Here is a 17,256-nt window from a genome sequence, read left to right on the forward strand (position 1 = left end):
ACCAACGTGGAACGGGGCCTTCTGATTGGTCCGCGGCGCCTTGCAATATTATAATAGAATTCAAGCTCGCCGTTTGAACAAGATTTTTTCGGACAAATGGTTTATAAGTATATATGCGTAGGTAATTTAGAAAAAAACAAGGTTTCCCGTAAAAGGTAAAGGAATTTTATTCTAAATGTAAGATTTAAGCCAAGTATACAATCAATTTCATTCTTACGACTATCATCTCAATACATTGATCAGAATAAGCCATGGAACAGACACAAGCCAACAAAGTAGCCATATGAAAAAAGTAAAGTCAATAAAACTCATTTTTACTTGACTCTTGAGTATTGTGAGGAAAGTTGTGTATTTCCCAAGGACACAAGATCGGCGACACAACAACGGATTCGAACCCCATACCTCTGGGATATGAATAGAACAAACTAAAGATTGCACGGCACGACCCAACTAATTTAAATCCAGCCATTTAAGCAAGTATTTCAGTTACTAATATCAGCATTGAAACGTTATTACAACATAACAGTAATACATCGTATAATATTAAATACATCTGTTTCCAAAATATTGAAACTTACAACATCTATCTTCATAACAGCAACGTTCAAAAGTTTTGAGGCCTAAACTCAAAGGAAGCGGTCTAGCGCACAATTCAGACTATAACGACGATGGCAAAACAATCGATGCACGATAATAGATGGCTTTATAGTCTCCATCCCCGTGACGAAACATCTCTGCACCATTGTGACCACGTGTAAGTCTTTTCTTGAAGCAGAATATTGGCACTAATCACAATGGTGTTTTAAGTTTTCACATGTTCTTTTTCATGCCCATTCCGGATAGTTAAGATGTGCATTTGAGTCTATCAACTGTATCCATATGAAGTGAGTTTGACCAAGTGTTTCTTAATAATATATTTTGTCCGTAGCAGAAAGAATAGTCCCATTTCTAAGGTTTCTCACCAGTCTGTTTTATCATATGTCTGGATAGGTAAAACCTGCGATCAGTTCTGTATTCGCACTCACCACACACATACTAGTAGGGTTGTCCCCCTGTGTTTAGCCATATGTCGGTCTACATGGCTCTTCTTTGCTGCAGAATAGTCGCACAGGTCACATTTATAAGGTTTCTCGCCCGTATGTCTTCTCATATGTATGGTTAAGGAAGACCTGTCAGCAGTCCTGTATCCGCACTCTCCACACATGAAGGGTTTTTCGCCGGTGTGTTTAAGCATGTGTCGATCCAAATCCGATTTCCGAACAGAAGAATAGTCGCAGTGGTTACATTTATAGGGTTTCTCCCCTGTATGCCTTCTAATATGTATGGATAGTTTAGATTTGTGAGCAGTCCTGTATCCACACTCACCGCATATGTAGGGTTTTTCTCCGGTGTGTTTAGCCTTGTGACGGTCTAAGTTTCCTTTATGTGCAGTAGAATAGTCACATTGGTCACATTCATATGGTTTCACACCTGTATGTCTTCTCATATGTACGGTTAAGACAGACCTATCAGCCGTCCTATATCCGCACTCTCCACACATGTAGGGTTTATCTTTGGTGTGTTTTGCCATGATGTGGGTGTCTAAATTGCATTTCTGTGCAGCAGAATACTCGCACTGGTCACATTGGTAAGGTTTCTCACCAGTATGTGTTCTTGTGTGTTTTACTAGGTTAGCCTTTGAGGCTGACCTATAGTCACATTCCGTACACTCGAAGCGTCTTTCCAAAGTACGTTTCACTGTACGCTTATCCGTCTGCTCTGATCGACCTTGTGCGGGGAAATGGCCATAATCTAGATCTACACCGCACTTTTCCTCACATGGAATGTCCCATTCGTTGTTCTGCTGCCTTCCCGTGTCTAATATCTCGCTGCCGATTGTCTCGTCAACAGGGTGTATAGCTGGACGATCGTCCATAGCAGTCTCGCTACCTGTACTGCTTCTCTCGTCCATGTCTAAAACGACAAAAAACATCCGAAATTAAAATAAAGTAACTACTACTATGCTATTTTGTGAACCTTGGAAGATTAGCCTTATACTAGAGCTGAATGGTTTTATTAACAGTGATATATATCATTATCAATCGATCACACAATCACACACACACACACACATACACATTCACACACACACATACATACACACACGTGCACACACACACACGCACTTGCATACATACATGTCCACACTCAAACACATGCGAGTTAACCTATTCACGGTATAAGGTGAAGTAATTAACACACACACACACGCGCAAGGATAAATCAGGGTTAAAAAAAGACAAAAATACCACCAGAAAACCGTACAAAGCAAGGACTTAGTGGGATCTAGTCCTTGTCAATGTCCACAACTAGTGTACATCGTATTGCCCCCCTCCCCCATGCAAATCGATCACTGTACATTTTCCAGTAAAAGAACCTCTGTTTTTGAAGTACAGAAGATTAAGCAGACAAAGAAGAGAATAGCAGACAGTTAACTCATGCCTTACCTACCGGCTGATAGTGTTGTTCCGTTTCTGAGGTGTTGAATTGACGTTAAAATGACGCCAAATGGCAAGGAACGTGATACCGGACTTTTCAAAATGGCGGACATTCTAAACTAGAAGGTGAAAGGTCAAAGTTCATATACCTGATATAGCCATATTGCTGCTCAAAAAACGCTAGAAAATAAAATTCCCTTTATTATTTACACATCTTTTGGGGCATTTTCTTAAAATATTTACGTATTTGCCTACTGTGTGTCTTTTGGTTGGACAAGTTAATTAAAGCTTGTGACGTCACAGAATAGATTGCATTGAGTATTAGCTGGTTTGGCTATATAGGGGTTTATGATTGCTTGATTGTTTTACCTCAAAACTTTGATTGTATCCTGACATTTTTACTGTGCATACATACACATGGTATGCATGAAGAACATGGGAAGGTATTGCAAGAAACAAAGTTGACTTGAGGGAACAGTTGACTTCATTTTTTTTATTTTGATGTAAAGTATCACAATGCTATGAAGACCCATATACATGAAATACAGTAGATACAATGTTTTGATAGTTGGTGACAAAGAAATTAAGTATGAAGTCAATAACAGTGTTATATCAACGTTTAGCTAGCAATAGTCCTAGATTTTCAGCTAGCAATATCAGTGTAGCAATTCAATATTACAAATGTAATACTAGTATACAGTTTTAGAGGAAATATTGTCCTCAGATTAAGGCATACAATGTCTATGTATACAGCATCAACTATCCAGGCCTATGGTATTAGACAGGGCTCGAAATACTTTTTTCTGCATACCTGCACTGGTGCAGGTAACATTGAAAATCACCTGCACCAGACAAATTTTACCTGCACAACTCTGAATTTGGGAAGTGTGGATCATACTAAAATTGTTCAGGAACCATTGCTAATTATTCTTTAATTATATTGTATAGGTGGTAATAGTCAATGCAGCTAATAACAAATTGAATCTATATACACCTACATCATAGGACATTTATGTATAAAACACAGTACATGGACCAGTGCAGGTTAGGTGCAGGTAGACATCAGAAATACCTGCACAGCTCCAATTTTACCTGCACTAACATGCATATGCAGGTGGTATTTCGAGCCCTGTATTAGATATTGTATGTAATATAAAAGGGGTGTTCAAAAAGCAGAGTGGGCTAAACCAGGAAGGAAAGAGCACGACACAAATTTCAGACTATGATTTGAAGGGGTACAACCCACATTTAAGACTATGATTTAGAATGAGATGGAACGTTGAGATGGAATGCAGTTTTAGAGTTTGCAGTCATGAAGTAGTAGTAGTACTCAGTAGCAGAAGTAGTAGTGTCCAGTATTTAATCATACTGCTGCTGGGGTCCCAGACACAAGTGTTAGCAGCAATCGGCTAGTCTTCACACCGCAAGCCACTGAACGAATGTCCCAACTCGGTGACCTCACAGGGGTTTTCAGCTGTTTGACCATTTAAAGGAGGGCTTTCACCTGTATGTTTCTGGATAGGTAAGACATGTTAACCGTGGTATAACCGTGCACTGTCAAATATACAGCTAAGTTAATCTTTAAGCAGATATTGTGGTAGCATAAGATAGTATCATAATCTGGGGAAGGAATTTTGCCGGCAGAGGAATTTTATTCCACCGCTTAAAAAAAAAAGAAGAAGTTAAAACTCCTCTGCCTGCTAAGTTCCCCAGCTTATGATACTGTTGATGCAAAAACTTTCACAGTGGTTTAATGTTTGCGGTTTTCACGGTGGCCGATTTAACGCAAACTTAATACTGCAAACATTTTCCTATGGCAGTATGAGACGATGGTGCATGGTGCAACCCCGAACTTAAATCCACTGCGAAAAGTCCTTTTTCCCGCTACCACGAAATCAAATCCCCAGGAACTTAAATGCACTTACAGTCTATCTTATGTCACCGCAAGATCTGCTTGGAGATTACAGCTAAGTGGTGTGTTTGACCAAGTGTTTGATTAAATAGCTCTTCCTTGTAGCAGAATAGCCACATTGGTCACAGTTGAAGGGTTTCTCGCCTGTATGGGTCCTCATATGTTCAGATAGGTGAGACCTGCGAGCACATCTGTATCCGCACTCTCCACACAGGTAGGGTTTTCTTCCAGTGTGTTTAGCCATGTGCTGTTTTAAACTGCCTTTCTGTGTAGCGGAATAATCGCACTGGGCACACTTGAAGGGCTTTTCACCTGTATGTGTTCTCAGATGTTGGGATAAACGAAGCTTCACAGCCGTCCTATATTCGCACTCTCCACACATGAATGGTTTTACCCCGGTGTGTCTAGCCATGTGTTGGTCTAAGTTACACTTCGTTGCTGAAGCATAGTCGCACTGGTCACATTTATAGGGCTTCTCGCCCGTATGTTTTCTCATGTGTGCGGTTAGGTGAGACCTGACAGCCGTCCTGTATCCGCACTCTCCACAGATGTAGGGTTTCTTGCCGGTGTGTTTGGCCATGTGTCGGTCTAAATCGCTTTTCTCCGCAGTGGAATAGTCGCACTGGTCACATTTGTAAGGCTTCTCGCCTGTGTGTCTTCTCATATGTTTGGATAGGTGAAATTTGTGAGCAGTCCTGTATCCGCACTCCCCACACATGTAGGGTTTTCGTCCAGTGTGTTTGGCCATATGCTGCTTTAAACTGCCTTTCTGTGTAGCGGAATAATCGCACAGGTCACACATGTAGGGTTTCTCGCCTGTATGTCTCCTGATGTGAACGATTAACGAAGATTTGTCAGATGTTCTATATCCACACGTTTCGCACACAAAGCGTTTTTCGCCGGTGTGTTTAGTCATATGTCGGTCCAAATTGCCTTTCAATGTAGAAGCATAGTCACACTGGTCACACTTAAAGGGTTTTTCACCAGTATGTGTTCTTGTGTGTTTTAATAGATCAGCATTTGAGGCTGTTCTATAGGCACATTCCGTGCAAGCAAAGCGTTTAGCCATAGTATATTTATGGCAATCCTGTCTGGTATTCTGTTCCACCCTGTGTGGGGAAAATGGTCAGATTCGACTCCGTTCTTTTTCCTCACATGGAATGCTGCCTTCCCCTCTCTACTTTTTCGCTGCTGCTTGTCAGGTCCCAGAGTGTACCGTCGGAAGGTCGCCCATTTCTAAAAACAATAAGTCAGCCATAATGTAAAGACAGGAAACAGTCCCATACTTATTGTAATGTTAGTCACCAAACACACAAACACATGAAGCATATACACATAACGTTCCCGCCCCCCCCCCCCCCCCCACACACACACACAATGCACAAATACCCACACACACTCATGAATACTAGTACACACACACATTACACACACGGGAAATTCATAACTAACAATTTTGCAAGCCCAAGGACCAACATGGCGTTGGTAATCCTAATCGATAGCAACATGTCATGCATATTCAATAATTTGTTGTTGTTTCACGTCCATTTCTCAGCTAGGCATGAGCTTACTTGTAAGTTGTTTCTTTAGATGGGGCTTTTCAACTATTGGACTACTATCTTCACTGGGATCTGTTACCGTACTTTACTCGTACACGTTTTGGCAGAGAATGCTTATAAGTCCTATATATAATACGTTGTTGTCCTTGATTTACGTCTATTTCTCCGCTAGACGTGGACTCCAGGTACCATACGTCGTCATGCCAACGCCCCCCTCCCCATAGAAATCGAACACCGACATTCAGAGACATTGAAGTGCGAATGAATTAACAACGTAGAGAAGACAAGGTAGTTGCCTAAGGTTTTACCTACCGGTTTATGGTGCTGCTTGATTGCTCTATTCTCTTGAAACTGGCAAAACTGGAATCAAAGGAATGTTGCCCACGCTACTAGTCGAATCAAAATGGCGGTCAGGCAAATTGACCCTAAAGCACTGTGAAAGGTCGAAGGTCAGAGTTGATGTACCTGATTACCCCATTTTGTTTTAACCTATAAAAACATTATCACTGATCAAAACAGTTTCAAAACAGTTCTTGGCTTGTCTTCAAAACGTATGGACTACAAGATGTGTGTATGACTTCTCACATACACGGTGCTTTCTTGTTATATATTTCTATCACCCTCTGTGCACATAGATGACATGAATAAACAACATATTGCAAGCATCAAAGAAAGTTTTATTTTTCCTTTTGATATGAATTATCAGATTGCTCTGATAAAAGTAATTGAACTAGATATAACATATAAGCATTTTGCTAATATGTAACAGCGAAATAGAGTAATAATTCAATCACATTGTGTTATATCAATGAGGTTAACCTCCTTGGTTATATTGAGTTTTTTTTCTATAAGTAAACCTACATTTTCAGCTAAAATATCAATATCAATTTTTTCTTACATAGTTTTATATAGGAAATCGTGATCAGATTTTGACATGCAATACTTATATTTGCAATAGTAACATTCAATGGAATTAGTTCATAGATATGGTATATACAAGGGGCGTTCACAATGTTGGGGGCCTATACGGAAAGGGAACAAAACCGTTTTCTTTGTCCAACAAGTCCGATAAACCGGACCTGCAAAAAATCAGTGGACCGGATTTGGTGGACCACATCACATGCCAGGTGTTAACATTTTGGGGGGCTTTCCGTAAGAAAATAACAAGAGTGAAGTAAAGGAGTGTTGATAGTCATTTTTACCAAGTTTCTACAGTCAAACTTGGCCTAAGTTAACAGAGGCATTGGTGTTGTTTACACAAAGATCCTCTGCACCCGGACCGTACCTGTACCTGAATTTATTGTACCGGTACCCACCCCTAGTGCGTAGTACATCGAAAATAATTATAAATATGGCGGATCCTAATAGGCAGCTTTATAGCCTCTAGTGACGTTACCAAACAAAAGTTGCATCCAGGTGAATTCGCCCTTCTCACACATGTAGGATATTTTTGCGGTCTGTTTCCTCATTTCTTCAATAGTTCGCTTGCATCATAAGTTGAGGTCTAACTAATGTTCCAATATTAAAGAAAATAGTCGCACAAATCGCATTCAAGTCTTCAACTGTATGTAGCAAATGCCTGAATAGGTTAGATCTGTCAACCGTCCTGTCAGACAGAAACTGTCGGCTGTATCCCTAAGAAGTGTGTTTGACCAGGTGTTGATTCCAGCATGGAAAGCCACTGCATTTCCAAAAAAGGTGCTAGGATGGTAGTTTTTCATTGTAGCAGAATAGTCGCTCCGCTGCCGACTGATGATGATAAGTCACATTTGAAGAGTTTCTTGCCAGTATCTCTCCACATACTAGTACTTAGTGTGTTGGGATGGGTACAACCTTTGAGCAGTCCTGCATCTGCACTCACAACACATCTAGGGCTTGTCTTCGGTGTGTGTAGTCATGTGTCGGTCTAAATTGCCTTTTCATAAAGCAGAATAGTCACATTTGTATGTGTCCTCATATGTTTTGATATGACCTGTACGAAGTTTTGTATCCGCACTCTCCACACATGTAGGGCTTCTCTCTGGTATGTTTAGCCATGTGTCGGTCTAGAACGTCCTCTAATGCCGTTTAGTATCCGCACTTATTACAATTATAGGGTTCCACGCTTGTATGGATTCTAATGTGATCAATTAGTTGAGACATGCGGGCGGTTGTGTACTCTCTACATGTTGGGTTTTGCCATGTGCTGTAGCCATGTGCTGGTCTACATTGCCTTTCCATAAAGCAGAATAGTCACACTGGTCACACTTATACAGTTTCTCACCAGTATGCATTAACATATGTTGCGAGAGGCTGGACCATAAAGCCGCACGGTATCCGCACTCACCACACATGTAGGGTTTTGTGTGCGTTCTCATATGTACTTTTAACGAAGACTTGGCGGCCGTCCTAAATTCGCACTCTCCACACACGTACCGTTTGTCTTCGGCGTGTTTAGCCATGTGCTGACCCAGGTTGCTTTTTGATGCTCCAGAATAATCGCACTGGTCACACTTGTAGGGTTTCTCGCCCGTGTGTCTTCTCATGTGTTCCGTTAGGTGAGACTTCATAGCAGTCCTGTATTCGCACTCTCCACACTTGTACGGTTTTTCGCCTGTGTGTTGAGCCATGTGATATTTAAAAGTACTTTTTTCTGCAGCAGAATAGTCGCACCTGTCACACTTAAAGGGTTTCTCGCCGGTATGTCTCCGCGTGTGTCTCACGAATTTATCCTTTTTGGCTGTCGTGAAGTCACATTCCGTACACTCGAAGTGATGGTCCTCGGTACGTTTCACCTTCACCCTGTCGATCTGCTCTTTTCGATCCTGTGCGGAAGGATGAGAAGAAGATTCTTCTCGTCCACGTTTTTTTGTGTTTTTGTTGATCGGCCATGGGATATGACGAAAGTCCTCCCCTTCTTTGTCCTGCTGCCTTTCAGTGTCCAAATTCTGGTTGATGTGTGTCTCGTTCCCAGTTTGCACAGTTGGCTGTTCGTCCATAGCAATATCATCGCTTCTCTCGTCCATTTCTGAAACAACAGGGAATCATTCAAAATGAAATATAACAATTGGCCGTAGATAACATACTCTGTGACGTTATTATAGTTTCTATGTCGGTTGCGTTGTCTTATGTTGTGTGTGACAATGTGTTTATATCGCATACAGAACACATCACCTCGACTTATACCAAAAATGTCTCTCTTGGCTGGACTTCGCGAACGAAGATCATCTACGGGTTTGGTCCACGTCGCACGGGCAGACCCCTGTGAGAATTTGCTGTTATGCAATTTACGCCAACATAGATTACGTTCTCCAAATAGTAACAAGTGTTGATTAATGTCAAAGTGTTGGTAAATTTCTCATTAAGATACTGGTGAAAACCGCTCGATGTTAGCATTTACGGATAAGCTGCGGCAAGTCCGAGAGTGCGGACATGATAGTGCGTTCCCGTCCGTTGACAATGGTGCACAATGGATGGCGCATAAGCAAATTCTCACAGGGCCTATTAAGTGAGTTTACCCGTGCGTCGGCCACATGCTCGTTGATGACTAGTCATTAACCAAATACGTACTTAAAAGCTAACGTACCTATGGCTGTCAAACAACGTACCTATGGCTGTAGAACAAATCCCTGTGCGCATCAACAGCAAAATCAGGGTCTCAAAACAACGATACCAAATGAAACTATTCAAAATTGTCAGGGATACCTTAAACAGCTGGTCCACGACGCCAGCAGTTGTCGTTACATCACACATAATACCACGAACATCTGTTCAAGTACGTTTAGGGTTTCCTCTATCGCGACAGCTCTTATGTACATTAGACAACACATAACTCACCCTATCTGTTTGGAGACAAGCTGATTACGAAACGCCGAAACCACATTGCCTGGTCCACAATACCTAAAATATAGGGGTGATTTCTGAAATTATGACATCGATTATGACAACAGCTACCGCGAAAAAAAGAACATGCATCATCGCGCAACTGAGTACAGACGACATGCCAAACCACACACTAGTAGTAAAACATTCGATGCAAAGAAAGACGGTTTCTCACCTGTATGTTTTCTCATATGTACGGTTAGGTAAGATCTGTTAGCCGTCTTGAATCCGCACTCTACACACACGTAGGGTTTTTCTCCGGTGTGTCTAGCCTTGTGTCGGTCTAAAGCGGTTTTATGTGCAGCAGAATAGTCGCATCGGTCACACTTGTAGGGTTTTTCTCCGGTGTGTTTAGCTTTGTGTCGGTCTAAATTGCTTTTCTGTGCAGCAGAATAGTCGCACTGGTCACACTTATAAGGTTTCATACCTGTATGTCTTCTCATATGTACCTTTAAGGAAGACTTGGCAGTCGTCCTGAATCCGCACTCACCACACATGTACCGTTTGTCTTCGGCGTGTTTAGCCATGTGTTGATCCAGGTTGCTTTTTGATGCACCAGAATAATCGCACTGGTCACACTTGTAGGGTTTCTCGCCAGTGTGTCTCCGCATATGCTCGGTTAGGTGAGACTTTTGTGCGGTAGAATAGTCGCAATAATCACATTTATAAGGCTTCACACCTGTATGTGATCTTATATGCTCGGCTAGGCGGGACCTGTTATTAGTGGAGTATCCGCACTGTCCACACATAAATGGTTTGTTTCCGGCGTGATTGGCAAGATGAATGTCTAGAGAATGTTTATGTGCAGCAGAATAGTCGCACTGGTCACATTTATAGGGTTTCTCTCCAGTATGCCTCCGAGTGTGTATGGATAGCTTAGTACTTGTGGTTGCCCTATAGTCACATTCCGTACACGCAAAAGGTTTATCCGCAGTACCTTTCATCGCAAGCCCGTCCGTGTGCTCTGTTACACGCTGTGCTGGAGGATGGTCGGATTCTTCTTCGCACTTTACCTCGCAAGGAATGCCCCCTTCCTTGCTCTGCTGTCTTCTCGTGTCTAATTTCTCGCTGCTGCCTGTTTCGTTTCGAAAGGGTAAAGCTGGGTGATCATCCACAGCAACCTCGCTGCTTCTCTGGTCCATTTCTAAGGAAAAACAATTCAAAATTGAACGATAAAAGAACATATCCGCACTACTATTATCTATGCTGACCGTGGTGTCCTGAAGCAATTGTACAAATAAAATACAACACGCCTATTCGGATCCTAGATCACACATAGATATACAAAAAGATGCACAAACACACAAATGCACACACACACTCAGACGCGCACACACACACACATACACGCGAAGAAATGCGTGACTAATAATTCAGCAAGACCCCCTCCCCCAATATACAAATCTTTCAGAATTTTTTCAATCCAAAGAGTTATCAAAACGTGGCCTTGTTTCGTTTCATTTGATGTATTTAAATAAATCTCGCCACTGGGGTGCTTTTCAATGTGCTCTGCGTTACAAAACACAAAACAAAGGCCCAGATCAAAGTATCAACTAAGTACATCGATGATTAAATCATTATAATACAACAAAACAATAAAATATAAGCAACAAATGAAGTCAATAAAGTAGATATTGGACTTAGAATATCAAAGACTATAAAAAAAAATAAAATAAACAGAAGTGGCCAAACATTCCTGGTTATACAGGCGCTTAAAGGTACACTATGCAATATTTTGGCCCCAAAATAGAAAATATCCTCGAGACCAAAAGATTGACGCGAATGATCTATACAACAACGTTTTAGAATATTTGCTTTATAATTTCATATTCCTGGTGTTTGTGAACTTTATAAAAATAAGCGACACACACACACGCACACACACAAGTGCACACACACACACACACACACACACACACACACACAAAGACACCTTGACAATACCTTGACAAGGGACAGTGGTGCGTACCTAAAACCCGGAACTGGAATTGGACTTGTAAAAACGTATAGGTCCAAGTCCAAAAAAACCTAAATGTCGGGAACCAAGTTCGGACTTGCAAAAAGCTATCTCTCAATTATATCCCTTTTTTTGTTCGGAACCATCTAAAACCTTCCATAGATAGTAAATTTGCACTGGAAAAAGACAAGAAACATTTCGTGTTTATTACTGACCTTTTGTGTATTTTAAATGTACAGACCTGAACCTAAACTGCTGGACCTGACTGAATCCGGACACGAACCTGCACCACCAACAAGGGATATATCAGAAACAGTACTACTGTTATTCCATCGTGATGTCTACAGCTTAAGTTTGCTTTAGTTTAGTGGCTTAGAATAATGATGCCTTTACGTCGTAATTGCTACCAATGCCCCCCTCCCCCTTAATAATCGATTACTGTTTTCCCATGAAAGAAGCCGCTGTTTAAGTAGTACTTCAGAATGAATTAGCAGACCTGGGGTAGAGCGGTTGTTAACACAGTTCTTACCTTCCGATGATGTTGCTTGACTGCTGAGGCGTTGAATTCTCGTCAAAATTGCGTCAAACTGGAAAGGAATGTGGTCGTCCTACAAATCAAGATGGCGGACACGCTGATCGCTGAAGGTGAAAGTTGACATACCTGATTACCCACTACAAAGTGCCAGTTTATCGAATGGGGTCATGTGACTCATGTCTATTCTCAAAGCAGATGTTGGGTCGCGGAGATAGTAGTGGTCGGGATTTTTTCACCGAGCTGGTAATTTTTTGCCAAGTCAGTAAAAATCCCGACCACTACTGTCAACGGAAAATAGACTAGACCGGGGCCGTATGACAGAAAAGTATGCACTAGTATCGCAAATATCTCCCGAGAAATACACGGTATGACCTAAAGTATAGTCGTAGCGATATCGATGACCCATTTCATGTTGAATGCCTTGTTCGAAAAGTGAACGTTCGTTTTAGTGTACTAACAGTCAAGTGCCTTCGGAACCTACATTTAACATCCTATCCAAGGGACGGCCCTAACCGAAGCTCACAGACGGCCCTAACAAAAACTCATTTTCACCTGAGTATGGTGAGGAAAGTGTCTTTCCCAAGGGCACAAGATCGGCGGCACATCAACGGATTTGAACCCCAAACCTCTGGGTTATGAATCGAACACCCTGCCTATTGCGCCACAAGACCCAACTAATCTAAATCTAGCAAGTTAAGCTAGCATTTGCAGTTACTACCTGTAATATAAGCATCAATTCGTTATTACAGCAGTTATACATCTTTTAATACTGAATACATGTGCTTCCGTAAGGTAGATAGTATATACTAGATACGACATCTATGTTAATAACAACAACTGTCAATAAATACGGTCAGAAGGTTTGAGGCCTAAACTCAAAGGAAGCGGTCTAACGCACATTTCAGAGTATAACCGCGATGGCCAAAACAATTGATGCATATTAATAATATAATGTTTTATTTGCAAAATCATGCCCGAGGGCTAATTGCATATACAGTCTCAAGGAATAAGAGAAGTAGTAGTAGTAGAGTGATACATAAAACTAGTGACTAATCAACTACATTTTGTATATAATACTATGAATACTATTGTCGGGTTTGACTTCTTCTTTGAAGACAGTGGTTAATAAACTGTCCCACGTTCTGTATGATGATGAGATTTTGTGCTTTTAATTAATAGACGCTCTATATATAACTTCCATCCCACACTCCTCACACACGTAGCTTTTTCAACGGTTATTTTGACCATGTGTAGGTCTAAATTTCGATGAAGCAGAGATAACATTCATCACATTTGTGTTATCAGTCTTCACCTGTCCCTTTTTTATGTGTACTGACGGATAGTTTAGAAATGAATCCGCGACTCTCAATTGTATCCCTATGAAGTGTGTTTGACTAAGCAGTGTTTCTTTAGATACCTTTTGTCCGTAGCAGAATAGTCACACTGGTCACATTTATAGGGTTTCTCACCTGTATGTTTCATCATATGTTGGGATAGGTGAAACCTGCGAGCAGTCCTGTATCCACACTCTCCACACATGAAGGGTTTTTCTCCGGTGTGTGTAGCCATGTGTCGGTCCAAATAGCTTTTCTTTGCAGCAGAATAGTCGCACTGGTCACATTCATAAGGTTTTACGCCTGTATGTGTTCTCATATGTACGGCTAAGGAAGACCTATCAGCCGTCCTGTATCCGCACTCTCCACACATGAAGGGTTTTTCGCCGGTGTGTTTAGCCATGTGTCGATCCAAATCAGATTTCCGTGCTGAAGAATAGTCACAATGGTCACACTTGTAGGGTTTCTCGCCTGTATGTCTTCTCATATGTTCGGTTAGGTGAGACCTGACAGCAGTCCTGTATCCGCACTCTCCACACATGTAGGGTTTCTCTCCGGAGTGTCTAGCCATGTGACTGTCTAAATTGCATTTCTGTGTCGCAGAATAGTCACACTGGTCACATTTAAAGGGTTTCTCTCCAGTATGTGTTCTTGTATGCTTTAATAGATCAGCCTTTGAGGCTGTTCTATAGTCACATTCAGTACAACCAAAGCGTTTATCCACAGTACGTTTCACCGCAAGCCTGTCCGTCTGGTCTGTTCGACTCTGTGAGGGAGGATTGTCAGATTCTACTCCGCCATTTGCTCCGCGTGGAATGTCCCCTTCCTCGTCCTGCTGCCTTCCCGTGTCTGATGTCTCGATGCTGTTTGTCTCGTCCCCAGGGTGTACAGCTAGCAGATCGTCCACAGCAGTCCGACTGCTTCCTCCATCCATTTCTGAAAACAACAATTAATAATCCATAATTAAAATAAACATCGCTATGCTATGCTATCTAAACCCACCTTCTTGCCCTGGAACAGTGATACATATAATATATCCCTTATCAATCGATCACACACACACACATACACACAAACACACACGTGCACACACACACGCACACACTCAAACAAATGCGAGTAAACCTATTGCATTGTTTTTATTGTATAAGTTGATTGTAAATCTTGGCGCCATTCAGTTTTTATCTTCAAGGCCGACTTGCTACACGTTTTATCAATCGTACTTCTCAAAGCTGCAGCCCCTATTATAACTATACCGTTGACCTATGTCTACAACCTCTCTCTCAGTACTGGAACTATACCAACTGAATGGAAGACAGCCAGGGTGACCCCCATTCACAAAGGTGGTGATCAGGCTGACCCTAACAACTTTAGACCAATCTCTGTACTACCGATTCTGATGAAAATATTTGAGAGGGAAGTTCATAAAAAATTCCTAGCATATCTCCATATCCATAATATTGACAACGGTAATCTTGTAGGTACAGTATTTCTTGACCTGAAAAAGGCATTCGATTCTGTTGACCACAATCTCCTTTTGACGAAACTAACATGGATAGGTCTACGTGGTATTGAACTGGCTTGGTTTCAAAGTTACCTTTCAAATAGACATCAAAGAGTCTCATTAAGTGGTCACACATCCGATAGTGTAGCTATTGATATTGGTGTGCCCCAAGGGTCCATCTTGGGACCCCTTCTCTTCAATATTTTTATTAACGACTTACCAGAATCAATCACCAACTGTAAAGTTTCCCTCTATGCGGACGACACAGCAATCTTCTGTGCTAGTAACAACCCAAACCATGTTGAATCCATGTTAAACGCTGAGCTTTCTCAACTATCTACTTGGTTTCACAATAATCGGTTAACACTCAATATTAGTAAGACCAAGTGGATGTTGATGGGATCTTCCAAAAGAATAAACAATTGTCATGACTTAGAAATCAAAATTGATGATATTTGTCTGGAGAGAGTAACATCATACAAATATTTGGGTGTAATCCTTGATTCATGTCTTACCTATAGTAACCATGTAGATATTATGCATAGTAAAGCATCTCAGCGCATCGGTTTGCTTAGACGCCTACGACCTTATCTTGGTACAAATGTTGCTAACATGCTGTATAAGGCCATCGTTTTACCAATATTAGAATACTGCGATGTGATCTGGGAAAACAGCAGCTCTACACTCAAACAACGCCTACAGATTCTTCAGAACAGGGCCGCCAGGATCATACTGAGGCGGGATCCCAGAGCTAACATCGAAGAGCTGCATCACACACTGCAGTGGAGATATCTACAGGACCGGAGAACTCAACACTTGTGCATCATGGTGTGCAAATGTCTGCATGGACTAGCACCTAGCTATCTAATCAATACTTTTAACTATAACAATCAAATACACAGTTATAACACCAGACAGGCTCAACAGTTACACAGACCAAAGTACACATCTCGTACAGGCCAACGAACGTTTGCATCCAGAGTGGTTTCTATCTACAATTCCCTTAATCCAACAACAACTTCACAAACCACTCTGAATTCATTCAAGCGAGCTTTACAATCTGACCTCTGACCCCTCCGATCAACGACCTCGAATCTGGTTTGAAAATTAGCTTGATTTCGTTTATTTATGTACTGTTATGTTCTATTCATATGATTATTGTTGTGAGGAGTTTTGTAATTAATGACTTTGAGTTGTTATTATTTGGGCTAATCGCATTTAAGTTATTATCCATATTTTGATTTAGTCACGTTTTATGTTATACGATTATTGTTATCTTTATGTTTATGTCCATTATGTTCATTTGGGCTCCCTTGGAAATCAGTTTTATCAAAACTGTAGGGACTACCCTGAAAGATTAATAAAAAAAAATTGTTATTCTGTATGTACATCCAATCACTTAAGTATGTTAGAATTTAGATTATTTACCTGTTTTCAATCACTTTATTAATTTGATTTTTTTCACTTGCATTTAGCCCCATATGGGCATGAATTTACAGTCTGACGCAAACCTGTTCGCCGATGACACATCACTCTCAACCAGCAACCGATCCGTCCAACGTGTAGTCAACTCACTCAACACGGACCTACGATCCGTATCCAACTGGCTAACAAACTGGAAGCTAGAAGCCAATGAGGACAAATGCAAAATGATGTTCATCACAACCCGCACTCTCCCTAGACCCCCTGCTCCAGTCATACTAGGCGGTAGTACACTACAAGTTGTTACCAGCTACAAGCATCTTGGTGTCACCCTGACAAACACACTTTCCTGGTCAAAACACATTGAAACAACCTCCATTAAGTCAAGAAGATATGCTGGCCTACTGTGTGCACTGAGAAAGAAGGTACCAAAGGACATCCTGCTCAGACTGTACAAAACCATCACCAGACCTGGTCTGGAGTATGCTGACGTCGTCTGGGCGGGACTCACCAAGCGCGACGAAACAAAACTGGAATCAGTTCAATACCAAACTGCCAGACTGATCAGCGGACAACATGGACTCCCGTACCCGTCATACCAATCTCTGTACACCCAGCTATCCCTTCCATCACTGCAGTTCCGACGACAATTCCACACCGCTGTCACCCTGTACAAGCTCCTCAACGGTCACTGC

At 41.5% G+C, this 17,256-nt stretch overlaps 4 protein-coding genes across 5 annotated transcripts; all 4 read right to left on the bottom strand.

The window, feature by feature from the left end:
• Positions 1–142: 142 nt before the first annotated feature.
• On the bottom strand, positions 143–2,626 carry LOC118408227 (zinc finger protein 525-like). 2 transcript variants are annotated; one of them, XM_035808881.1, is made up of 2 exons: positions 2,491–2,626; positions 143–1,953 (listed from the first exon to the last, which is right to left on the bottom strand). In XM_035808881.1, exons 1-2 carry the CDS (start codon positions 2,588–2,590, stop codon positions 1,022–1,024), a joined length of 1,032 nt encoding a protein of 343 aa, XP_035664774.1. In that variant the 5' UTR covers positions 2,591–2,626; the 3' UTR covers positions 143–1,021. The 2 variants fall into 2 exon arrangements, with proteins under 2 accessions (XP_035664774.1, XP_035664775.1); XM_035808882.1 differs by having other exon boundaries at positions 2,487–2,611.
• A 357-nt stretch (positions 2,627–2,983) lies between these two features.
• Positions 2,984–5,563, bottom strand: LOC118408232 (endothelial zinc finger protein induced by tumor necrosis factor alpha-like). Its single transcript, XM_035808891.1, has one exon. The coding sequence runs from the start codon at positions 5,456–5,458 to the stop codon at positions 4,445–4,447; it is 1,014 nt and encodes a 337-aa protein (XP_035664784.1). The 5' UTR covers positions 5,459–5,563; the 3' UTR covers positions 2,984–4,444.
• Positions 5,564–7,726: 2,163 nt separating this feature from the next.
• Positions 7,727–10,968, bottom strand: LOC118408198 (oocyte zinc finger protein XlCOF28-like). The gene is made up of 2 exons (XM_035808832.1): positions 9,985–10,968; positions 7,727–8,955 (listed from the first exon to the last, which is right to left on the bottom strand). Exons 1-2 carry the CDS (start codon positions 10,949–10,951, stop codon positions 8,078–8,080), a joined length of 1,845 nt encoding a protein of 614 aa, XP_035664725.1. The 5' UTR covers positions 10,952–10,968; the 3' UTR covers positions 7,727–8,077.
• Positions 10,969–13,491: 2,523 nt separating this feature from the next.
• LOC118408235 (zinc finger protein 525-like) lies at positions 13,492–14,652 on the bottom strand. The gene has a single exon (XM_035808894.1). It carries the CDS (start codon positions 14,567–14,569, stop codon positions 13,679–13,681), a length of 891 nt encoding a protein of 296 aa, XP_035664787.1. The 5' UTR covers positions 14,570–14,652; the 3' UTR covers positions 13,492–13,678.
• Between the last annotated feature and the right edge of the window lie 2,604 nt (positions 14,653–17,256).

The sequence above is a fragment of the Branchiostoma floridae genome, unplaced genomic scaffold, assembly GCF_000003815.2.
Source record: "Branchiostoma floridae strain S238N-H82 unplaced genomic scaffold, Bfl_VNyyK Sc7u5tJ_1560, whole genome shotgun sequence".
Lineage (NCBI taxonomy): Eukaryota > Metazoa > Chordata > Leptocardii > Amphioxiformes > Branchiostomatidae > Branchiostoma > Branchiostoma floridae.

Coding starts and splice junctions, on each gene's coding strand:
- LOC118408227 (XM_035808881.1), bottom strand. CDS start 2,590: ATGTCCGCCATTTTGAAAAGTCCGGTATCACGTTCCTTGCCATTTGGC. Junction 1,954..2,490: donor CGGAACAACACTATCAGCCG/GTAGGTAAGGCA, acceptor TTGTCGTTTTAG/ACATGGACGAGAGAAGCAGT.
- LOC118408198 (XM_035808832.1), bottom strand. CDS start 10,951: ATGGACCAGAGAAGCAGCGAGGTTGCTGTGGATGATCACCCAGCTTTA. Junction 8,956..9,984: donor ACATATGAGAAAACATACAG/GTGAGAAACCGT, acceptor CTGTTGTTTCAG/AAATGGACGAGAGAAGCGAT.
- LOC118408232 (XM_035808891.1), bottom strand. CDS start 5,458: ATGGCTAAACGCTTTGCTTGCACGGAATGTGCCTATAGAACAGCCTCA.
- LOC118408235 (XM_035808894.1), bottom strand. CDS start 14,569: ATGGATGGAGGAAGCAGTCGGACTGCTGTGGACGATCTGCTAGCTGTA.